This window comes from Anomaloglossus baeobatrachus, chromosome 7 (genome assembly GCF_048569485.1).
Source record: "Anomaloglossus baeobatrachus isolate aAnoBae1 chromosome 7, aAnoBae1.hap1, whole genome shotgun sequence".
In the NCBI taxonomy this organism is placed as follows: domain Eukaryota; kingdom Metazoa; phylum Chordata; class Amphibia; order Anura; family Aromobatidae; genus Anomaloglossus; species Anomaloglossus baeobatrachus.
In genome coordinates, this window is record NC_134359.1 from 61,279,060 (window position 1) to 61,305,133 (window position 26,074).

Genomic DNA, 26,074 nt, shown 5'->3' on the forward strand with positions numbered 1-26,074 from the left:
AAAAAAAAACCAAACCTACCTGGGCTATCAGAGTGCTCTCCATGCTGCAAATGGATACCTGCAGCATCCACAGAGTTTACTGTAACAGTCTGCAGATTTGGCAACTGACCCGCACTTAAGCTAACTGGCGTACCTCCTCCGGCAACCTGGCCAAGTGTGAGTGTCTGAACGGGCGTCAATGTTATCTGTTGAGGAGACGAATTCTGAATCTGCAGGTTTTGCAAGTTCTGCACGCCTTGAACTTGAAATGTTTGCCAGGCAATTTGGCCAGAAGGAGTCACTGTTTGGGCTTGGATCAAGAACGTTCCAGGGTTCAGCTGCAACTGAAGGTTTTGCAAAGCTTGTGACGATATGCCTTGTCCTCCAGCCTGAACAGCCTGGATTGCCTGTTGTGCAATGCTCTGCACTAGTTGGGCTTGACTGTTGGACTGCTGACTATCTTGAAGCTGGATTTGCTGTACCATTGGTTGGGATGTGGTGACCTGAATGTTCTGCGAATCATCAGAAATTGAAGTCTGGATGTAGTTTCCCTGAAGATCTGTTTGCACGTGCCCAGATGGACTGTCGGCCAAACTGTTTCCACCCTGGTGAAGCATTCCTGAACTGTCTATAGTAACAGGAAGCTGAGATGAAGAAGAGGTTGGCACAAACAAATCTGTTTCCGAGTTTGTTTCACCGACTTCAGGAGAAACATGCTCTTGCTCTGCAGTCCTTTCAGAAGTTTCAGAGCCATCTATGGCTTGACCTGCACTTATCAAGTGTCCATCTGCAGTAATTCCCGTCATGGCTTCTGTGCTACCTGACAGACCCAGCGAATCTAGGTCAACACTATTTATAGGGACAAAAGTGATGTTACCAGGAAGACCAAGTGGGACGTTAGCAACGACTTGGGTCTGTCCTCCATATGTTGAGCCGCCGATTGTAACTCCTTGAATCTGCTGAAGTTGTCCAGCTTGGGTTAATATATTTGGATTGGATGACAAAAGACTAGCAGAATTTCCAGGAATAATCTGAATCTGACCGGATTCTTGATCTAAACCCCCATTATCAGCAGAGGTGGCAAAGCCAAGCTGGACCTGTTGACCATCGGATGTCTGAAGCTGTGGTATAACTTGATACTGCACATTAGAAAGCGTGCCATTAGCAGTGTCTGTTCCTGGCGCTACAGAAAAGAGATGCTGATTCTGCAGAGTCTGAATAGGCAGCACATACTGTCCGCTGGATGTCACCGTAGCACCACCCGGAAGCTGAACTATGTTTCCAGCTTCATCTTTCAACGCAGCTTGGGCAGGAGTCAAGACTTCCCATCTGTTCGGGCCTGCTGTCAATTGCACGGATGTCAAATCCTCGGTCTGTATGGAAAAAGGATAACATTTAATATTGGACATCGGTAATCTACAACAGAATTTCTTGTTTCCATCATTCCAATTAGAATTTTTAATTCTAGTTAAAAAAATGTTTTAGACCTGTTCCTAAATACCCTCAAGAAGATCAAGCCAAGATCAAAATGCTACAAGAACGCATCAAGCAATCTCTAGTGCGGTCGGTCTCTGTAATTCTCATAGCTAGGTGTGCTGCGAGGTCATATGGACCGGAGAAATGACTACCACCAAGATCTGTAGACGCCTCTTTGGTAAACAGTGGCCATAACCTACTGATAATGGCAGACAAGCAGACACCAAGGAATTTACCATAATTTCATGGCATCTGCTCTCCTTTAGTCAAACAAAAATCACAATTAGGCCTAATTATTACAAACATTTATTTGGTCCAAGTGGTGTCCATGTGGAAAATGCACTGCACACGGACAAGCGCAATGACCAATGTTGATCAATGTGTTTTTTTTCCTCAAGGTGGCTCAGTGGTTAGCATTGTTGCCTCCCACTTTAAAGACCTACTGATAAGGGATTTACACAGGGCGCCTTTGTGTGCATGTTATTCGGTCCATAAAATACACAGCGTTTTTACAGTACCAGTATAATCCATATTTATGAAATCACATTCATACACTTTTCCAGGCATATTTTCAGCCCTGTTTGACAAAACGCAGCATATAAAATTTAACATTTAGCTATTCATGCATTTAAATGGAACCTGTCATCAGAAATTTAGCTATAAACCTAAAAGTTCCCCCCTCTGCAGCTCCTGGGCTGCATTCTAGGAAGCTTCCTATAGTTTTTGTGGCCCCTTTTATTCCAAAATAAATACTTTACAAACTTGTACCTTTTTGTATGCAAATTTCTTAAATCTTCCATGGGGGCGGGCTGCCTGATGTACGTTGCTGTCCTCCTGCCGATCTAAGCCGCCCCCGAACGCTGAATTTCAAACCTCAGGACGCCGCCCCTGGGCGCCCGTGGTCCCGCGCATGCACTGTGCTACTGTAGCGGTGCCGTGCACGTGTGACCGCTGGTGATGCTTTTGCGCGGGCACCGACTGCTCCGTCCGCTCCTCCCATCTATTTCCTGCTGCTGAGCAGGATGGGAAGGAGGTGACGTCCGGTCATCTGGCCAGCGAGCGCTTGCGCAGAATGCTGGAGGAAGAGGGGAAAGTGCGGTCACGAGGTTATGGGCGGCACTTGCTGATGACACTCACAGCGCCGCCCATAACCTCGTGCCCGCGCAAAGTGTCACTAGCGGTCACACGTGCACACAGTGCACGGCACCACTACAGTAGCACAGCGCATGCGCGGGACCACGGGCGCCCAGGGGCGGCGTCCTGAGGTTTGAAATTCAGCGTTCGGGGGCGGCGTAGATCGGCAGGAGGACAGCAACGTACATCAGGCAGCCCGCCCACATGGAAAATTTAAGAAATTTGCATACGAAATGGTACAAGTTTGTAAAGTATTTATTTTGGAATAAAAGGGGCCACAAAAACTATAGGAAGCTTCCTAGAATGCAGCCCAGGAGCTGCAGAGGGGGGAACTTTTAGCTTTATAGCTAAATTTCTGATGACAGGTTCCCTTTAAGAGAATGGGGGGGGGGATCCAAATAACAAAAGCCTGTGTATTGTACACTGCATTTTTGATGCAGAAAAAAAAAAAAACTGCAACGTGTGAACACTCAGCCTTTGTGTGCAGTTAAGTAAAGAAAGCAATGGTTATATTATTGATAAAAAAAAAAAAAAAAAAGAAAAAAAAACTACTACAATGGGCTATGTCAAATGCAAAACGATAATATGTAGTACTTGGTCTTTAAATTTTATAATTAAAATCAGGGAATTCTTAGAGGGAATGCAGACATGCAAACTTTGCTGTTCTCTCACTGCAGACTGCACTATCCTGACAGTGTGTAAATTGCACAGAATTGAACAGTGAGCACATTACACACGGTCAGGACATTGCAGTGTGAACATGATAAAACACTTCAGTAACATAACTACACAGGAAATACCCTTTAAAAGGAGGTAAAAATCATCAGGTTTTGCAGTGAGGATATATCGGCTTAAAACCATGGTCCGCAGTCTGCACAGGCAAAGCGCAGTCCAGGCAGTTACAAGTGAGAGAGGGTTTTGTAAAGAGCATTCAGTAAAGGCACATCTGTGCAGTAGCAGGCGCAGTCATGGTCATCTTGGGAAGCCATAGACTACATGTATTAGGCTAGGGGCCACAAAAGTGTACAGCAGCTGATGTGATATGCTAATGACCCTCAGCTCCCACTCTGCTGCGAGCATGAGCAGAGTGGCACGCAACAGTGATCCAATCTTGCGATCAGATCACAGCTGCGGAGGAGAAGGAATTAAGGTCTCCATCTCCTTCATGGTCAGCTGATGCGTATCTCACACTACACTCGGATGCATTGCGCCTGTGATCTGCTGGATATTTTGCCTTCTCTTTGAACAGTGAGTCCTTACCTGGGATCATCCGTGCAGGATCAAGTGGGAATAGTCCTATGTATTTTATGCGGTGAGCTGGTTTTTTGCTTGTAAATGTTACTTCGTAACTACTGTGTATGACATAACTCAAATTTATGGGCATAAAGTTTAAATGTTTGAAAATTGTGAATTTTTTTGCCAAATTTGCGATATTTTCAAAAACACAAAAATTGTCGTCCTAATTTTACTACCATCATGAAGTACAATATGTCACACACACACAAAAAAAAATTCAGAATCACCGGGATCCGTTGAAGCATTCCAGAGTTATAACCTATCAGTAACACTGGTCAGAATTACAAAAAAAATGGCCCGGTCATAAAGGTGAAAATGGGCTCGGGGGAATGGGGTTAAAATAAAAGGAATAGTGGACAAATACAAGTAGAAAAAGAGATGTGTCTGCAAAACCTTTTACTTGGTATAGAATATATAATATTTATTCATTTATATAGCGCTATTAATTCTATAGCGCTTTACATACAATGGCAGCATTGTCCCCATTGGGGCTCACAATCTACGTTTCCTATCAGTATGTTTTTGGAGTGTGGGAGGAAACCCATGCAAACACAGGGAGAACATACAAACTCCTTGCAGATGGTGTCCTTGGTGGGATTTGAACCCAGGACCCCAGTGCTGCAAGACTGCAGTGCTCGCCACCGTGCCGCCCTATATGCCAGATATGCTAATATGTTCATAACATAAATATAAAAAAGTAAAATATAGACAACGCTCAAAGCTGTCCAAGGAGCAAACCAGAAATACAATCATGTCTAAAAATGGGGGATTTAGTTCTCCCAAGAATGATAAGTTGCACATTTCATGGAAGCAGCAGTCTCTGCTGGTTTATTAACCAAAGCAAGAAGTGGATCCAGCAAAAAAAAAAAAAAAAAAAAAAGTTTTTTTTTTTTTATATATTAATCATCCTCTCTGAACATTTCTCCATCTATGGAGGCAATGCTTTGGGGGGAGGGGGGGTAGTGTTTTTTTTTTTTTTTTGCCCTCAAAATCAGATACCGACTGACTGCAACCATACAGTAGTTGTGGCTTGATAAGTTGAAAAATAGCAAGCATAAAGGCCACTGTGAGGACTAAAAAGTAAATTAAAAATAAAATAAACAAAGTTTAAAAGATTGGGGAAAAAAAAACAAAAAAAAACCCCCACCACACATTTGGTATTGCCGAGTTCAGAAATGCCCGATCAAAATATAAAATTAATCTGATCGGTAAAGGGTGTAGCGAGAGAGGGGGGAAAAAAAAAAAAAATAAAAAAAAATGAAAAACCGCCAAAGGAGATCAAAACATCGCATCTACTCAAAAATGGTATAATTAAAAAATGTCACCTCAAGATGCAAATAGTCACTGAAGCCCAGATCTCGAAAAAGGACCTTGTGAGGTCATACCCATGTGACCAGAAGGGGCGGGGCCTCAGCCAACAAAGCTGATACCAGGAAGAAACCTTTTTCTGTTGGCTGAGGCCCCGCCCCTTCTGGTTACATGGGTATGACCTCTCACAGGTCCTGCTAGTGAAAAGTTAAATCGATTGTATAATACTTATTCTAATTCTAAAAGGAGGAGGGGATAAGTATTAATACACCCCACCCACCCCCGCTATTATCTGATCTTTAGCTGCTGTCACTCAAGAAGCTGCTTTTATAAACTTTACTTTCTTGGATTTCAAAACCTATACATCCTAAAGAGGATGGAAAGGTGGAAAGCAAAAATAACCTTGAGGAGGAAAGTCAGAACCGGCCTCAAAACCACATTGTCTTGATGAAGAACAAGGTAGGGGGCGTGGCAGTAGACCACCACCAATTCAGAAACTCTAAAGGCCCAGTCACACACGACTTACCTGCGATCTCTATCAGGTTGCATCGTTTTCGGGATCGCTGGTAAGTCGCTGGAAGGTCGCAGGTGAGATGTCACACAGCCAGATCTTTCCAGCGATGCAGGAACAATACAGGTCGCAGTAACGACCTGTATAACGATCTCAGCAGTCACTGTGACCCTGTCACACAGTGTCAAACACAGCGATGTGTCCTGCCCAGCAGGACATTGCCTTTGAAGAAAATGGCCTGGACCATTCTGCAACGACTAGAGATCTCACAGCAGGGGCCTGATCGCTGGTAGGTGTCACACATAACAAGATCGCTAACGGGATCGCTAATGCGTCACAGAAACCGTGACTCAGCTGCGATCTCGCTAGCGATCTCGTTATGTGTGACGGTCTCTTAAGGGTATGATTCCATTTGCGATTTTCATGTGCGAGTGCAATCAGATAAAACATCGGATTGCACTCACACCAGTGCAAAACTATGGGGCAGCGTCCATCTGCAATAGATTTCTCATGCCGCAGTGGCATGCGGAATGAATCGCAGCACGCTGTGTTTGGCAGCAAGTCTCAGCTCACGCACCCCCATGCAAGCCTATGGGAGCATGTGAAACATCGCACTGTGCTTGCACGTAATGCGAGTGCAGGGCGATGTACGCAGAGACAGGCAGCGGAGGAGATGGGGAGAAAGTGCTCCCTCCCTCTTCTCCGCAGCTGTGATATGATCGCAAGCTGACACCTATAGCAGAGGGTCATTGCATATCGCTTCTGATGCTCTCGCATCGAAAGCTGTACGCAGGTGGAAGCATACTCTAATGGAAAAGATGGTTCTAAGGAAAGCCACCTTTTGAGACCGTAAGAACGCCGGGATCTCCCGATAGGCTCGACAGGAGGAGCATGAAGTAGCTCTAGAAGCTAGATTAAAAGGGAATCTGTCATTAGGTTTTTCCCTTATGAGCTGCGGCCACCATCAGTGAGCCCCTAAACATAGTATTCTAGAATGCTGTATAGAAGAGCCCAGTCCACTTTGCATAAGGTAAAAAAAAACACCTAGGGAGCGCATGCAAGGACAAAACCTTTTCTCGCACCGGTGCATTAAAGTACTTTGATCTGACCTGCTGAGGACAAAGCAAAGTGCACAAGCGCAGAAGCGAAATGGAGGCATCTCTGAATGACACACGACGCATCATGCACACGGGGCTGGGCAGGAGGATTGCAACTCTTCTTGGGGGTAACAAAAAGGTTCTAATAAAAACCTCTGAACCTTTCTGAAGGGGAAACTAACAATTAGCCCTGCCTGATAAAATGGATCGTACAATGGGAAAAGCTGGGGAACGTCATGCTTCAACCCAGATTCTGCCTCGAAGGAAAGTTCTATGGGCACTGGTCCAAAGAGGTGGGCTCTTCAAACTCCCCGAGATACACAGAATCTGCTCTGGCGAACGCATACCGCTGGAATCTGGTATTGGCAAAAGGCATAGAGCTGCAAAGCTCTGCGCTTTCCAAACGGCCTGCTAGCTCTTGCATGAGGCAGAACCGTACTCTTACCACACATGGCATCTGCAATAATTTTGTCCAACTTTGAACCAAACATGACTCTCTGGAAAGGAAATCCCATGAGAGACTTTGAAGCTACATCCGCCCTCTACACCTTGAGTCACATGTGGCAGATAGCTGTCCAATTGCTTGTAGCCTGGGTGGAGCCCTCTGTTGCATCCAAAGATGCAGATTATAAATACTTAGCTGCCTGAGCGATTCGATCTGCTATTTCAGCTAGCTCACTTTCCTGTGACCCGGTGAAAAGGCTACGATGTAGGTACTTCACCCAAGCTGAAACAGCCTTTTCCACCCAAGTGGCAGCGAAGGCCAGACACTATTTTCTGACATCATTGGGCCCCCAGAGCAGGCATCTGCAAGAGGGAGGAGTACAGGTAGTACGGTAGGGTACAGATTGCCCAAAAGAGAACTTATTAGGCTGGAATCACACGAACGTATGTCCCATTCTCGTGCAGGAGAGCCTGATTTTTTCTCACTTCTCATCCGTGTGCTGTATGTGTGCAGTTTTTTTTCTCAGCAGCTAGTAGTCATTTACATGACCATTTACAGTGTTCTATGATACATTATAGAATTGTATCCATAAAAACGGATGTCGCTAGGATGGTCCGTGTGCCATACGTTTGTTTTTTCGCACCCATTAACTTGTATTGGCAAGTCTCGCACGATTTCGGCAGACAATCGCGGCATGTTGCAACTTTTCCCTCATCCAGAATCTGGATGAGAAAAAAAAAAAAAAAAAGCTGACCAACTGCTCTGCCTCGCTGAATAACATTGGTCCGAGTGCAATGAGAGATTTTTGTCGCATTGCACTTAACCGATTCATATGCTCGTGTGAGCGTACCCTTATGCATATGCGGTTTGTAGTAATAAGTGACTAGTGCATCCTGGCCACCAGGGTAAGCACCATTTTCTCTAAATTCAGACATCATAAAGACAGGGGGAACAACAGAGCATTGAAGGGATGCTGCTAGGGAGCAGCAATATCAGCCACGAAGGGGAAACAGTCCTACCCAGACTGCGATCCACTGAGCCTCCTGCCCAAATAGGGATTCCACAGTAGAAATAGTGAGGACACAATGTTCCAGCAAGCTGCGTACTGAAAAATGATGTTGCCGCCAGAAGGTGAGGAGGCGTAGATTGAAGAGGTAGGGCGATGACCGGAGAGTGACTGGCAGTAGCGCTGATTGGCCAGTCGCAGCAGGTTGACTGATTGTGTGGAGGCATAGTTCTGGCTAACGATACCGAACATGCCAGAGCCAAAAACGCGCCTGCTTCTGCAACCCCGGGCACCCCGCCAGCACCAGGTACCCAAGGCAGCATCACATGCCCCCCTCCCATTTTCCCTGCTCAGAACAGACCACCCAAAGGGCGGGAGAAAAAGGGGGGGGGGAACCCACATGTGATTGATACTGTCCTAAAGACTGCACTGTCTTTTGCTCCATGCACACAAATGCTATGTGGGGCAAGCAGCCAGGAGTTTACTGGCACAAGGATCATCACCCTGTACCTAAATAGTACCTAAATGGCCAAACTACGTGAGAGGATACAGACTGAAGGTACAGACTGTACACTCTGCCAGTGTGGGTGAAACAGTAGGCAACTGCACAGTTAACGGAGTACTCTGGGGAGAGAAAGAAAAAAAAAAAGTTTAGACATTTGCCAGACGGGTCTGAAAAAGACCGTACTCCAGCTGACAGAAAAAAACCCAAAAAACTGGAGTCTGGATGCCAGCAGGCGAGGAGCTAATTTTTAGGTCTATGTATTATCTGTGTCAGCCTCCAGGTGGCAGCAGACAATCCCAGGGTTAGGTGTCCTGTTATGAAGCAAGACATTTTTATTTTGCCCGGAAAACTCCATAAAAGGCAGTGTTCAGATGGCCGTACGAAAACTTAGTCTCAGACCACCTGTGGGGATTTATTTAAATTCAAGTTTAGGACTAAAAATTTTGCAGTTGGACTTCACTAACATGAGTTAACTGAGAATCCATCCATCCGTCAGCTCATTCTGACACTGCCAGGGGAGACTAAGAATGAGCTCCACTCAGCCTATGACCAAAGACCATATAAAAAGTTGAATGTGCAGGGAATTGAAGCCTGTACAAAGTTATGTTCACAAGCAGCGTTTTCTTTATGCAGCCAAAACATGCTTCCCAAGCTGTAAAAAAGAAAAAAAAAACAAAAAAAAAAAACACTGCGTTCAAAATTAAAGTTAGTTTTATATCCCAAAAAACACTTCAAAACTTTTTTTTGTGGTCTATCATTTTGTCTGTGGGTGAAAGCCGTTGCAAAAACTGAAAGTATGGCCGTGCAGAAAAAAAACCCTCTGCATTTCTCAAGTTCAGTCAGGGGAACACACTAAAAAAAAATTACAGGAGATTTCTGAAATCCCAGTTTTTATTGGTACTATGAAGAAGAGCAGCCAACCCCTTCCAAAAAAAAAAAAAGAAAAAAAAAAAAGAAAAAGGAAAGCTGCATGTGAACATGGCTAGCAGTCCAACATTTTTAATTAAGTTGCAAACATGGTTTTGAGCTCACAATATGTGCATTTAAGAAAAAAAGTTCCCCTCATTGCTTTTGGGCTCACAATATTGAATTTATAACATGGTTGTTTTCATTCATTACAAATTAGATATTGCAACTTTTACAAATACGTGGTCATGTTCTCATTGTAGCTTATTCTCTTCCATTCTCTGCAAACGATTATAGGGGTGAATATATTGCTTGAACTTGTCTCAACATATATATATATATATATATATATATATATATATATATATATATATATATATATATATATATATATATATATATATATATATATATATACATATACATATACACACACACACACACATATATATACATATATATATATATATATGTATATATGTGTGTGTATATATATAATATATATACACACACACATACATACATGTGTGTGTGTGTGTGTATATATATATTATATATATATACACACACATATATACATATATATATGTATATATATGCGTGTGTATATTATATATATATACACACACACGTATGTATGCATATATATATATATATATATATATATATATATATATATATATATATATATATACATATACACACACATATACATATATATACATACATACACATATACATACATATGCACACATACACACACACATACGGTACATACACACATATACACACACACATATACATACATACACATACATACACATATACATACACATATACATATATACACACACACATATACATACACACATATACATACACATAAATATATACACACATACATATACATATATACACACACATATAATACACATACACACACACACACACACATACATACACACACACAGTACATGCTTAATAGTGGCCACATGGATTGAATTTTATGGGACAATGGTGTATGCACGATCTTATCTGTGCAAAGAAATTGACTGTTGGAGGAGGTGATCTTTGATAATATTACGAATAAAGGATCCTATATTAATATTCTATAATCATAAAATTTCTGGCCTTAATACTGCCGAGAAGCCCAATATTAGCCTCACTGGAGAGATTTATTCTATTGATATGAAGATTGAAGGGAACGGAGAAAACCCCCCAAAATCAATAGAATATTTATCACCAACACACAGACACACACAGAACGGAGCATCACACAACCACTGTATGTCACACACAAGAATAAGCTGGGTGGAGGGTAGGAGAGCAGAGCATCTTGGGATACAGTTTTTTCTGCAGTGTTATCTGGTTGTTAGAGCAACAGTACCTACACCAAGCATGTCTGACTTCTTGTGTCTTTAGAGTCAACATGATTGCACAGGTCTATACAGAGTTGGCCCCAGCTTATATCAGTCCCTCCTACAATCTTATTTCCCTAACTCAAACACAGTAGCGTGTCATGGAGGCCAAATTCACCTATTACCATGTTTTAAGCAATGTGGAAGGAAACTAACACTGAGGAAACCTACACAAAACACAAGAACGCCATGTACACCTTGTCCTGGTTATGAAAAATTTCCAGACAGGAAAAATCAGTGTCATGTAACGCAACATCACATAAAATAATGATTAAGAGCAAAAATGCATGCTGTCTGCAAATTACTTTGGCTAAAGCAGCCCTGTGTGCCCTTCACTCTCTGGATCAGTGAGAATCCAAAGGACAGACTACCATGCTCATGTTGGCCTACCCTAGGGCTGACAGCATTTAAGAGGAGCAATTGAAGATCAGTCACAGTGACTCTTGATATCGTCCGATGCTTGCTGGGCAACACAGGGTATCGACTTGTTCTGTACTTGTACGGTAGATGTCAGGAAGGAGTTAATAAGCCCAGAAAAGTGGAGAAAAAAGGACAATCATCTGCCATATCAATAAGCTACTCTACTTCGTGTAGTGCAGGAGGAAAAGCATTTTTTTCCTTTCAGATGAAATGTGAATGTCGCAGCTCTTGCGTTGCGCCCCCCTACAGGATGTTAGTCCCAGAACATAGGATGTACTATTAAGTCATATTTTGCGGTGTGTTCCGCCAATGATCGTACGGGTTGGCCATGGTGATCATGAGGACAATCATGTCCGGGAGCCTCTGCTGTAAAAGTCAGGGCCGATGCCCAAACCGACGCCAGCTGTTTAACCCTCTACATACCCGCGATCAATAGCAACCATATTTAGAACGGAGCAGAGACTCCCCCTCTCAATATTGGCATTCCTGCGACAGTATCGCAGGCTATCAATGGTTACCATGACAGCAGGTGGTCAAATAACAAATAATGACCTCCTGGCCGATCAGTTATGGTGGACTGTTAGGCTCTGCTATAAGCAGGACCTAAAAAGCGTTTTCTCAGTGTGAGGGTGCATTCAGATGACTATATAAATCAGACAGAACCGTAATGCCCAGATTGGCAGCGGCTCTCCCAACCAGAGCATGGCAGCTTCACATATTTCTAAGGCGCTCCTCCCTGTCTGAGTTTTGCACTGTGCCTAAAATGTAGGGGGTGGGAGGATGGACAGTACAATTTGTTATGCAATTTCACCTATTCAGCCTTTCAAAAATAGTTTCCAAAATGGGGTCACTTATGGAGGGTTTCTGCATCTAAAGGGCTCTGCTAATGTGACATTGTAGAAACTCTATTCTACGCTAACAGAAATTGGGCACCGAAATGCAAATGGCTCTCCTTTCCTCTCCGAGCCCTCCTATGCACCCAAACAGTAGCTTTTCACCACATATGGGGTATCTATGAAAGCAAGAATAAAAGCACACCATTTTCTTAGTGAATGTATTTCTAAAGGTGCTATTGATATGAATTTCTTACCAGATGCCAGTAACAACCCATTTAATCCATACAGGCAAAGACTGAAACCACAGATGTGTAATGAGAAACAGAAAAAAGAAATATTAAAACACAAGAAGATGTAAAAAGCCATTGAAAGTCATGACACCAGCTGAACTCTATCAGTAATTAGAAAGCAATCCTGTCACTTAGTGAAAAATATCTGCTGGTTCACTGATGGCCTATAAAAAAGGCGTCATTACCAAGGTGCCACACAAGAAACATCTCATGATGGGTAAAACCAGTGAGCTGTCTCATGACCTGATGGCATTGGTTACAGGATTTCTAAACTACTGAACACTCCAGCTAGCACTGTTGTGGCCATTATCTGGAAGTAGAACATTTTTAACATAAAGCAGCCACGACCAGGTGCTCCCAGCAAGATTTCATACAGGGAGTGAAAAGAATGAAAAGTCGTCCAAGACCAAAGGACCACTCGAGGAGAGATACAGAAAGACCTGTAATCAGCTGGTACAATTTTTTCAAAGACACTAAGCAATGATCTCAGCCTCCACTGTCTGTATGTACGCTCACCTCAAGAGTTCATACACAAAGAATGTACAAGCGTGTTTGCTCAACAGCATTTAGGATCTTCCCTCCTTGAAGAAGAAAGAGAATCCTCGTGAAACGCGCGTTCGTGGTTCTTAGATCCATTCCTGGGGTCTTGTCATGTGGTATGAATAAGCTGTTACAGTGGTTCCCTTGCACTAGCACTTTAGGTAACTATGGCCACTTTTGTCATTCTACTCTATTCTGATTTTTTTGTCCACCTATAACCCTTTAAAAAACATGATTGTTTATAATTGGAGTGTTTTCTCCTCCTTGTATAGCTAGAACTTTGTGCATTTAGCCGAATTAGGGAAAGACTGGACGCGTGTATTTTCAGTACGGGACCCTGCCATTGTCCCTTAAATTATATGACATCCCCCATGTCTCTAAGTAGCTGTTTTTAACATGTTTTTTACCACAGTTTGTGATCTTTTCCAATAAAATTGTAATTTGTTTGCACGAATACTCTGGTTCCTCTTGTGCGCTTGCATTTAGGCAAGCGTGTGAAATACTGGGAGAATATAGTCAGGTCAGATGAGACCAAATTTGAACTCTTTGGATGTCATAATAGTATGTTTGGAGGCCAAAAGGCACTGCATATCACGCCAAAAACACCATACCAACAGTGACGTTTGGATATGGGAACAATCATGGTGTGGGGCTGTTTTTCAGCATACGGCACTGGCAAATTTCATATACTTGAAGGATGGATGAGTGGACAAATGCACTTAGACAACGAGGGTAAACATTTCACCAAGACGGTGTTTCCAAACATATAGCCAAGGAAACTCAATTGGTTTCAGAGAAAGAAAATAAAGCTGGTAGAAGGCACGGCTAATCAACTGACCTGTACCCAAATAGATAATTTATTAATGGAACTAAGACCTGGGGATTTGAAGTGTTTGTGTGGAAGAATGGGTCAAAAATTACCCCGAGCACTGCATGCGACTAGTTTCTCCACACAGGAGGCGTGTTGAAACGGTCATCACCAACAAAGGCTTTTGCGCTAATTATTAAATACAGTTCAAGACTGTCATTTCTCATTGCACATTACATTTATAGACATCTATGGTTGGAGTTCTTTTCCTGCGTAGATTAGATGGGTTCTTACCATCTGGTGAAAACTTCATGTCAAAAGCACCTGTAGAAGTATATTTACTTGGTATTATATTATACAGTGGAACCTCGCTTAACGAGTAACCCACTTAACGAAAATTTTGCTTAACAAGCAAAGCTTTCTGTAATTTTGTAACTCGCTTTACGAGAAAGCTTTGCTGTACGAGCGAAATCCTCAATGCACACACTTCCGGTTCCATACATCCACCGCGCTGTAACCCGCACTTGCAGTCCACACAAACTCACACGCACACAGTATTATGCTCACCTTACCTTCCGTTCCACCGCCGGGCTCATGGTTCTTGTAATTCACGGGTACATTGCGGCGAACTACAAGTACCAGGAGGCCGGCGGTGGAACGGAAGGTAAGGTGAGCATATAATGTGTACCTTCCGTTTCATCGCCGGTCTCCTGGGTCCTGTAGTACTCCACTCCACTCCACTCCACTCCACTCCACTCCACTCCACTCCACTCCACTCCACTCCACTCCACTCCACTCCACTCCACTGAAGCAGGAACTTCCAGGTTCCTGTCACCGCTACTCAAAGGCAGCGCGCTGGCCAATCAGAGGCAAGCAGCTCTGCCTTTGACGTCAGCGCTCTGGCAGGAAGTTCCGCCCTCGTCGTTATGAGTTATGGTTACCCGATACACGGCCCGCACCGGAGAACATCAAGTCCCAGGAGACCGGCGATGGAACGGAAGGTAAGGTGAGCATATAATGTGTGCTTGTGCGTGCGTGTGTGGAATGATAGACTAGGGGACCAGGATGGGACATTTAACACATTGTGGAACGAATTGTCAGCATTGCAATGATTTCCTATGGGAAATCTTGCTCTGCTGAACGAGTAACTTGATTAACAAGCCCAGTCCCAGAACGGATTGTTCTCGTTAAGCAAGGTTCCACTGTATTATATTTAATTGGTAACGTGTCCAATAGTTATTTCACCAGCTGTATGATTCAAAAATTATGCAAATATAAAGTAGACACGTGGCAAATGTTATTTATTAATCATTTTGAGTGGTATGACTGTTAGAATTTTTATCCTTTTAAATGTTAAATTAGAAAAATGGCAACATTTTCAAAACCGACATGTACTACCAACATGAAGTACAACGTGTGAGGCTATGTGCACATGTGTGCGCTCTGCACCGCACCTAAAAGGTGCGCTTCAGAGCGCAGCTGAAAAGCTCCGTTCTGAAGCGCATGGTGCCGGCAGAGAACGTGCGCTCTGCCTGCAGCTCCTGCCATAGACAGATCAGGGGCTGCCGGCAAAGCGCACGGAAGAAGTGACATGTCACTTCTTAGAACGCGCGCTTCGGGCAGCAGCCGAAGCGCTGCGCTCTAAGACGCCACGTGCGCACGGCCACTGCACAATCTCCATAGATTGTGCAGGGGACGCATGCAGTTACGCTGCGCTAGAAAGCGCAGCGTAACTGCATGAATTACGCACACGTGCGCACATAGCCTGAGTTTTAAAAACAAGAAAAAACAAAAAAAAAACTCTCAATTGCCTGGGCAACTTAAAGCATTTGAGAGTTATTGCCACAAAGGGACACTGGTCAGAAATTAGAAATCTGCCCTGGTCAAAATATTGAACACAAGCTTCGGCAGTAAAAAGGTTAGAGTTTAAAAAAAAAAAAATACTAAACTGTAACCACATGCCACTGTAAATGCAACTAAAACCTTTTTTATAATTGCACTTAAGTATCTTTGGTACCATCATAACCATATGCTATGGCACGTGGCAATTTATACATCTGTAAGAAGTGTGCCTTACAATTACATGCATGAAGAGAAGACCATAAAAAAATAAAAAAGTTTATTTTAATGGACTAACAACAACAAATATTTAAACAGTGGCAAGTAGGCTTGTGAGATTTGCCCAGCCCACTAGCTATGGTGGGGGGGGGGGGGGGGGGGAGAAATACTACTTGCATCTGTTCAATATAGGCTGTGTGGATTTCCAATACCATGCTCTATTCTCTGTCAGATCTTGGCATCACAATGAAAAATCAAACATTAGATAACCAACAATAATTACAGTACATTTGATTAAAAAAAAAAAAAATATTAACCAAGTTAGATTGATCATAGATTATGTTGGTGCAAGCTCCATTTCAATGTTTTGGCAACACCTTCCCATTCAACCTAAACAGCTGTTCACCCATTCACCTCTGTACCAACATAATCCTCTTCCCTTGCTTAAATGCATAATCAGTCAGTATTACACATGCACACAGACGACTACATTCACATGCCCTTTCTCCCCAATTAACATTTAGCAGGTGACTTCTATGAACATCTGGCTCATGCAGCTCAAGATTTCCAGCATAAACTATAGAAAAGCCAAAATCAAACACTTACATTAAACCTTTACATGGATAATGTAAATATCAAAACAGGAAAATACTTCTATTACCATTGTGTTTGTTATAATGAGTTTGAATTTCTCACTAGATGTCAGTAACTAAGTTAATGGTAAAACTATGGCATAAGCATTACTTCCTCCTGAAAGTCATTATTTACTTTTTACACTGCAAGGCACTTTGTAGACAATACCAAAAACTATGACAGATTACTTTGGCTGGTGGGCAGCTTGCAATACTGCACTAGTGCTGCCAATTTACTGCAACTCCCACACGATACTGTGCAGTTCTGGCCTAAAAAACAAAAAAATCACCTGTATCCAGTAGGCAAGGTATCTATCTAATTGCTGCTAAACGGACCTAACTTGATGAAAACAATACACACAGGACAGTTTACTCTAACCGCACAGAGCTGCAAAAGCGATCTCTGGTTTTGACTACAAATCCACACCCTAAGGGGGGCTTTACACGTTGCGACATTGCTTCCGAAATATCGTCGGGGTCACGTCATTAGTGACGCACATCCAGCGCCGGTAACGACATTGCAACGTGTAAATCCTAGATGCGGCGATAAACGAGCGCAAAAGCGTCGAAAATCAGTGATCTGTGTAGAGTCGGTCATTTTCATAATGTCGGGCCGACCGCAGGTACGATGTTGTTTGTCGCTCCTGTGGCAGCACACATCGCTGTGTGTAAACCCGCAGGAGCGAGGAACATCTCCTTACCTGCGTCCCGACGGCCATGCAGAAGGGAGAAGGTGGGCGGGATGTTATGTCCTGCTCATCTCCGCCCCTCCGCTTCTATTGGCTGGCCGATTAGTGACGTCGCGGTGAACGCACCTCCCCCTTGAAGGAGGGATTGTTCGACAGTCACAGCGACGTCGCCGAGCAGGTATGATGTGCGTGTGAAACTGCCGTAGCGATAATGTTCGCTACGGCAGCAATCACCACATATCGCATGTGCGACGGGCGCGGGTACTATCGCGCTCGGCATCGCTAGCCGATGCTAGCGATGTCGCAGCGTGTAAAGCCCCCCTAACATTCATATCGCAGTGACCCCATAGACCAAATCAAGTTATTCTCTACATCTTTTTCAATTTACTTCATATAATAGAAAAAAAAAACAAAAAAAAACACGCTGGAATGGTACCTTAATTTTACTATTTGAGTAGAGCTTTAAGGCCTGAGACACACGGCATGAAAAGCGGTGCGAGTGGCGTGTGATAAAACATCGCATTCCACTTGGACCAATATTAGCCTGTGTGCCAGCACCCATGAGCTATTATTTTCTCAGCCCTAATCGGACCGAGAAAACAATCGCAGCATGCTGCGGGTATAATGCGATCCTAGATTCTCTCGCACCCATTCAAGTCTATGGATAGAAAAATCGTATTGCACTCGCAGTACAATGGTGTATCATGAGTGCAGGGCGAGAATGGCAATAGCTGGCAACGGAGGAAAGAGGGAGATAAATCCCTCCCTCCCCTTCCACAGGATTCTCAGACTTTGCTGGGATGCTTTTTCCTTGCTTTTACTGATTAAAAAGCAAGGAAAAAAAGCAATTTGGGCACAAGGCCTTACACCGGAACATTACTAACAAAATCCCTAACCTAACTTACCTCCACAAAACTGGCCCCCACTTTGGTTCATTATCTGTTACTGGAAAAATTGGGGGCTCCTACATTACGGGTAGAACAAGAGACTCTGGAAAAGCTCCCACCAACCAAATACAATCCAGTGAAATCTGCGCTCCCAAATCCAAATGCCCCCGCCCTGCTGTGCACCCCTGCGCCTAAACCGCAGTAGGCGGCCACTGTGTGGCATTATTGTAGTGGGGATTTACCTTTGTTTTTTTTGTTTTTTTTTTTACAGGGCGCGTCTCCAGAAGCTGGGCACAAAACTGGCATATCTGTAATTCTCCAGAAAATATGTGGTATAGATGCTACAAAATAGTCACTGCAGCCATAGATAAGTGATTTAAAATGTGCAATTTCTAAAATGGGGTTCACTTTTGGGGTGGTTCTGCTGTCCTAACACCTTAGGGGCCCTGCAAAAGTGACAGGGTGCCCACAATCTATTTCTGACAAATTTGGTTTAAAAAAATTCAAATATTGCTCCTTCCATAACTTCCGAGCACTAGACTTTGTCCAAACGAAGGGAATTTTGTTTACTTACCGTAAATTCCTTTTCTTCTAGCTCTAATTGGGAGACCCAGACAATTGGGTGTATAGCTACTGCCTCCGGAGGCCACACAAAGTATTACACTTAAAAGTGTAAGGCCCCTCCCCTTCTGCCTATACACCCTCCGTGGGATCACGGACTCCTCAGTTTTAGTGCAAAAGCAAGAAGGAGGAAAGCCAATAAACTGGTTTAAGCAAATTCAATCCGAAGGAATATCGGAGAACTGAAACCATTCAACATGAACAACATGTGTATACAAAAAAACAGGGCGGGTGCTGGGTCTCCCAATTAGAGCTAGAAGAAAAGGAATTTACGGTAAGTAAACAAAATTCCCTTCTTTGTCGCTCTATTGGGAGACCCAGACAATTGGGACGTCCAAAAGCAATCCCTGGGTGGGTAAAATAATACCTCGTAATAGAGCCGTAAAACGGCCCCTTCCTACAGGTGGCTAACCGCCGCCTGAAGGACTCGTCTGCCTATGCTGGCATCCGCCGAAGCATAGGTATGCACCTGATAGTGTTTCGTGAAAGTGTGGAGGCTGGACCAGGTAGCCGCCTGACACACAAGCTGAGCCGTAGCCTGGTGCCTCAAGCCCGGGACTCATACACAGCTGTGGTAGAATGGACCTTCAGCCCTGAGGGAACCGTAAGCCCAGCAGAACGATAAGCTCGAGAATTGGTTCCTTGATCCACCGAGCCAGGCTTGATTTGGAAGCCTGCGACCCTTTACGCTGGCTAGCGACAAGGACAAGAGTGCATCCGAGCGGCGCAGGGACGCCGTACGATCGATGTAGAGTCTGAGTGCTCTCACTAGATCTAATCAAGTGCAAATCCTTTTCACATTGGTGAACTGGATGAAGACAAACAGAGGGTACAGGGGTACCCTGATTGAGATGAAAGGGGGGATACCCCCTTAGGGGGAAATTCTGGAACCAGACGCAGAACCCCTTGACCTGGTGAGACACCGGGAAGGGGGCTTTGCACGACAATGCTGCCCCGACAGACACTCTCCTAAGTGAAGTGACTGCTCCTAGGAAAACCACTTTCTGCGAAAGATGTGAGAGAGAAAAAATCCCTCATAGGCTCGAATGGTGGTTTCTGAAGAACCATCAGCACCCTGTTCAAATCACAGGGTTCTAACAGCCGTTTGTAAGGAGAGACTAAGCGGCAAACCCCCTGCAGGAACGTGCGTACCTGAGGAAGTCTTGCCAGGCGCTTCTGAAAAAAATACAGAGAGCGCTGAGATTTGCCCATTAAAGGAGCAGAGCGACAAACCTTTTTCCAACCGAATTGCAGGAAGGAAAGAAAGTAGGCAAGGCAATTGGCCAGGGAGAAACTCCCTGAGCAGAGCACCAAGATAAGAATATCTTCCACGTTCTGTGGTAGATCTTGGCAGATGTGGGTTTTCTGGCCTGTCTCATAGTGGCAATGACCTCTTGAGATAACCCTGCAGATGCTAGGATCCAGGACTCAATGGCCACACCGTCAGGTTGAGGGCCGCAGCATTCCGATGGAAAAACGGCCCTTGAGACAGCCAGTCTGGTCGGTCTGGTAGTGCCCACGGTTGGCCTACCGTGAGATGCCACAGATCCAGGTACCACGACCTCGTTGGCCAGTCTGGAGCGACGAGGAGGGCGCGGCGGCAGTCGGACCTGATCTTGCGCAGCACTCTGGGCAACAGTGCCAGAGGTGGGAACACATAAGGTAGCCGGAACTGCGACCAATCTTGAACTAAGGCGTCCGCCGCCAGAGCTCGGTGATCGTGAGACCGTGCCATGAACACCGGGACCTTGTTGTTGTGCCGGGACGCCATTAGGTCGACGTCCGGCATCTCCCAGCGGCGACAGATCTCCTGAAACACGTCCGGGTGAAGAGACCATTCTCCTGCGTCCATACCCTGGCGACTGAGGAAGTCTGCTTCCCAGTTTTCTACGCCCGGGATGTGAACTGCGGATATGGTGGATGCCATGTCTTCCACCCCCGTCAGAACCCGCCGGACTTCGTGGAAGGCTTGCCGAGTGCGTGATCCTCCTTGGTGGTTGATGTATGCCACCGCTGTGGAGTTGTCCGACTGGATTCGGATCTGCTTGCCTTCCAGCCACTGCTGGAAGACATGTAGGGCAAGATACACTGCTCTGATTTCCAGAACATTGATCTGAAGGGTGGACTCTTGCTGAGTCCACGTACCTTGAGCCCTGTGGTGGAGAAAAACTGCTCCCCACCCTGATAGACATGCGTCTGTCGTGACCACCGCCCAGGAAGGGGGTAGGAAGGACTTTGTTTTTGACAATGAGGTGGGAAGCAGCCACCACCGAAGAGATTCCTTGGCCGCCTGAGAAAGGGGGACGTTCCTGTCGATGGACGTCGACTTCCCATTCCCTCGGCGGAGAATGTCCTATTGTAGTGGACGCAGATGAAAGTGCGCGAAAGGGACTGCCTCCATTGTTGCTACCATCTTCCCTAGGAAGTGCATGAGGCGCCTCAAGGGGTGCGACTGGCCTTGAAGGAGAGATTGCACCCCTGTCTGTAGTGGACGCTGTTTGTCCAGCGGAAGCTTCACTATCGCTGAGAGAGTATGAAAACTCCATGCCAAGATATGTTAGCGAATGGGTCGGGGTCAGATTTGACTTTGAAAAGTTGATGATCCCCCCGAAACTCAGGAGAGTCTCCAGCGGAGCGTTCAGGCTGTGTTGGCATGCCTCTTGAGAGGGTGCCTTGACAAGTAGAACGTCCAAGTAAGGGATCACAGAGTGACCCTGAGAGTGCAGGATTGCTACTACTGCTGCCATGACCTTGGTGAAGACCCGTGGGGCTGTCGCCAGCCCGAAAGGCAGAGCTACGAACTGAAGGTGTTCGTCTCGTATAACGAAGCGTAGAAAAAACGCTGGTGCTCTGGAGCAATCGGCACGTGGAGATAAGCATCCTTGATGTCTATTGACGCTAGGAAATCTCCTTGAGACATTGAGGCGATGACGGAGCGGAGGGATTCCATCCGGAACCGCCTGGTTTTTACGTGCTTGTTGAGCAGTTTTAGGTCCAGAACGGGACGGAAAGACCCGTCCTTTTTTGGCACCACAAACAAATTGGAGTAAAAACCGTGACCTTGCTCCTGAAGATGAACAGGGAACACCACTCCTTCTGCCTTTAGAGTGCACACCGCTTGCAGAAGAGCATCGGCTCGGTCGGGAGGAGGAGAAGTTCTGAAGAATCGAGTTGGAGGACGAGAACTGAACTCTATCCTGTACCCGTGAGACAGACTGTCTCTCACCCAACGGTCTTTTACCTGTGGCAGTCAGGTGTCGCAACAGCGGGAGAGCCTGCCACCGACCGAGGATGCGGTGTGAGGAGACCGAAAGTCATGAGGAAGCCGCCTTGGTGGCGGTACCTCCGGCGGTCTTTTAGGACGTGATTTAGGCCGCTATGAATCGGAATTCCTCTGATCCTTCTGAGGCCTATTGGACGAGGAGAATTGAACCTGCCCGCGCCCCGCAAGGACCGAAACCTCGACTGTCCCCTCCTCTGTTGGGGTATGTCGGTTTAGCCTGAGGAAAAGATGTATCTTTTTCCTTGGATTGTTTGATGAATTCATCCAGTCGCTCACCAAAACAAGCGGTCGCCAGAGATTGTCAAACTGGTTAAGCACTTTTTTGGAAGCAGAATCTGCCTTCCATTCCCGCAACTTCAAGGCTCTGCGTATTAACACTGAATTGTCGGACGCAACTGCCTTCCGGCTCGCCGAGTCCAGGACAGCATTAATGGCGTATGACGCAATCACTGACGTTTGAGAAGGGAAGACGCAGTCTGCGGCGCAGACCGCCTCAATGGAGCGCCCAGACGGCTGCGAAAGTTGGAGCAAAAGACGCGCCAATAGCTTCATAGATGGATTTCAACCAGAGCTCCATCTGTCTGTCAGCGGCATCTATGAGTGAAGCCATATCTTCCGCTGCAACTAAGGATTTAGCCGCTGGAGATAGGAGGGTCCACCCTGGAACACTGAACCTAGCCCTCGACAACGTCAAAAGGGAAGGAATAACGTGTATCCTTAAGGCGCTTGGAAAAAAGCGATATCTGGACAAGCCTGGTGGTTCTGGACTGCCTCCCTGAAGTCAGAGCGACCCAGAAACGTACTCAATGTACGCTTGGGGAACCTGAAACGGAACTTCTCCTGCTGAGAAGCTGACTCCTCAAGCGTAGGAGCTGAGGGAGAAAAAACCAACATTTGATTGATGGACGCCGTAAGATCGATCACTACGGTGTCACAAACAGGTGTATCCAGGTAGAGAACGTTCTCAGGATCAGAATCCTGATCAGATACCTCCGCCTCATCATAGAGAGAGTCCCCATGCTGAGACCCTGAATATGTCGAGGGATGCTCCCAGCGAGGTCGCTTAGGGGGCCTGGGACTGCGTCCGAGCCAGACCCCTCACCTGAGATCTATGAGACACTCCCGGAGCACATTGTTGTACCAACTGGGGAGGGGGGACCAGGGGGCAATGAATGAACAGTGCCCATGGTCTGAGAGACCTGTCTGGACTGCAAGGCTTCTAGTATCATAGCCATAGTCCCAGAAAGTTTGTCAGTAAATACTGCAAACTCCGTCCCTGTCACCTGGACTATTAGCATAGATTCCGGCTGAGTACGTGCCACAGGGGCCGAGCATATCATACAATGGGGGTCCATGTAACCTGCCGGCAGTATAGCCGTACATGCTGTACAGGCTGTATAGAAAACCTGTGCTTCTGCACCCTTGTTTTTCACAGACGATATGCTGTTATCTCCTCCGAACAATCAAGGAGGGTATATAGCCAAAATACAAAACAGCGACCGAACAGTGCAATGTACAGCGTACAAGCATATATCTATATGTGCACTTCGGCACTAGTGGGGTCAGCACCACAGGTGCTGGTTACCTCCCGCTCACAGCGATTGAGTGACCATCAGAGTCCCTGCCAGGGTCTTCCCAAACTTGTCTCTTTTCTCAGCCACAGAAAAAACTGACATGAATGGCTGCCGGCGTCCTGTGTAGAGGAGGAGGCCGTGGGCGTGCCCCAGAAAGTGCGGGAATCCGGTTTCACAGTGTATACAGTGAGAGGGGTGGAGTATGCAAAGCATACTCCAGCTCTCAGTGCTGCCGTGCTGTGCAGCGTCACGCCCTTACCCTGACTGGCAGGCCTGTGGGCGGTAACGAAGTGAGACTAGGCCGCACAAGCCGGGGACTAGAGTGATAAGCGCGGCCGGCATATAAGCCCTGGTCGGCGCGGAAGTCCCCGGCGCACCACAAGTCGCAGCCGCGCCTGAGATAAAAATGGCAGCGGCGGTTAGCGCGGTAGTCCCCCAATACTCTAACACACCCAGCTATGCTGTAGTGTGCGATGGCACCAGTGCGGGCAGCGCCGCCGTCCCTGGCGCACTAACACACCCAGCAGTGCTGCCGTGTGTCTGTGCGCGGTCCCCACGGGGACACAGAGTACCTCAACGTAGCAGGGCCATGTCCCTGAGGATACTCCGCTCCATGTCCAGCAGATTCCCGGGGGCTGTGGATGGAGCACGGCCTCAGTGCCTGGAGACCGATCAGATCCCACTTCACCCAGAGCCCTAAGGGGATGGGGAAGGAAAACAGCATGTGGGCTCCAGCCTCCGTACCCGCAATGGGTACCTCAACCTTAACAAACACCGCCGACAAAAAGTGGGGTGAGAAGGGAGCATGCTGGGGGCCCTAGTATGGGCCCTCTTTTCTTCCATCCGACATAGTCAGCAGCTGCTGCTGACTAAACAGTGGAGCTATGCGTGGAATGTCTGACCTCCTTCGCACAAAGCATGAAAACTGAGGAGTCCGTGATCCCACGGAGGGTGTATAGGCAGAAGGGGAGGGGCCTTACACTTTTAAGTGTAATACTTTGTGTGGCCTCTGGAGGCAGTAGCTATACACCCAATTGTCTGGGTCTCCCAATAGAGCGACAAAGAAAATTTTTTTTACTACATATGGGGTAGCGCAGAGCTTATGAGAAATTGGTTAAACTGCACTTTTTTGCATTACCTCTCATAACAATAAGAAATTTGATGCTAAAGCAATATTTTTCTCGGGGAGGGGGGGGGGGGGGAGAAATAGATAGATAGATATCTAATGTATTCAAATTCTGAAAAGCACCTGTGCATTTCAAATGCTCATGATATCCCTGGGAAAAAAAAAAAAAAGACAAAACCTTGTGGCATCAAGTGTCCAAAACTCTGGGTTTCTGCTGTTTAGGTACCCGCAATAAATTTCTGCCAAATTAGCTTTCCAAAATTCAAACATTGCTCCTTCCCTTCTGAGCCCAGGTGTTTACCCATACAGAGAATTCTGGGGGTATCACTAAGCTCAGAAGAAACTGAGTAACACATTTTGCGTCTATTTTGTTGTGCCAATTCTTGTCAAAGTGAATAAGTTAGGGTTACAGCAATATTAGGGAAAATGTAAAAACATCATTTCTTAATTTCATTTTGCATTAATTTTTGAGAAGCATCTGAAAGGTTAATAAAACTTCTTGGATGTGGTTTTGAGTACAGTGGAACCTCGCTTATCGAGTAACCCAGTTAGCGAGTATTTTGCCCAACGAGCAAAGCTTGCTGTAAATTTGTAACTCAGTTTACGAGAAAGCTTTGCTGTACAAACAAAATCCTCACCGCACACACTTCCGGTTCTGTACATCCACCGCGCTCTGACCTGGCACTTGCAGTCCACACAAGCACGCACAAAACACACACAAACACGCACGCATGAACTTACAGTATTATGCTCACCTTACCTTCCGTTCCATCGCCGGCCTCATGGTTCTTGTAGTGCACCGGTACATTGCGACGAGGGAGAATCCTTGCGGCGAACTACAAGAACCATGAGGCCGGCGATGGAACGGAAGGTAAGGTGAGCATAATAGGTGTACCTTCCGTTCCAACGCCGGCCTCCTGGGTCCTGTAGTTCACTGGTACTGGATTTGTATCGGCATTCGACAAGCATCGTGACGAGGCAGGAACTCCCCCTGTCAGCCGCTACTCAAAGGCAGCGCGCGCCGGCCAGAGGCAAGTGGCTCCTGCCTTTGACGTCAGCGCTCTGGCAGCGGAAGTTCCTTCCTCGTCGTGAGGTTTTCCAATACACATCCGGTACCAGCGAACAGCAAATTCCAGGAGACCGGCGATGGAACGGAAGGTAAGGTGAGCATAATGTGTGTGCGCGCGCACGTGCGTGTCTTCGTAGATGTGTGGAATGCCACAATAGGG

At 45.8% G+C, this 26,074-nt stretch overlaps 1 protein-coding gene across 2 annotated transcripts in view; it reads right to left on the reverse strand.

The window, feature by feature from the left end:
* The window catches only part of SP3 (Sp3 transcription factor), a 55,578-nt gene that overhangs the window by 16,302 nt on the left and 13,202 nt on the right, over positions 1-26,074 (reverse strand). Inside the window, exon 3 of one of the 2 annotated variants that reach the window (XM_075317349.1) lies at positions 134-1,352. In XM_075317349.1, coding sequence (XP_075173464.1) covers positions 134-1,352 — 1,219 coding nt within the window. Of the gene's footprint in view, positions 1-19; positions 1,353-26,074 lie in introns of both variants that reach the window. The other variant, XM_075317348.1, reaches the window with a different exon arrangement.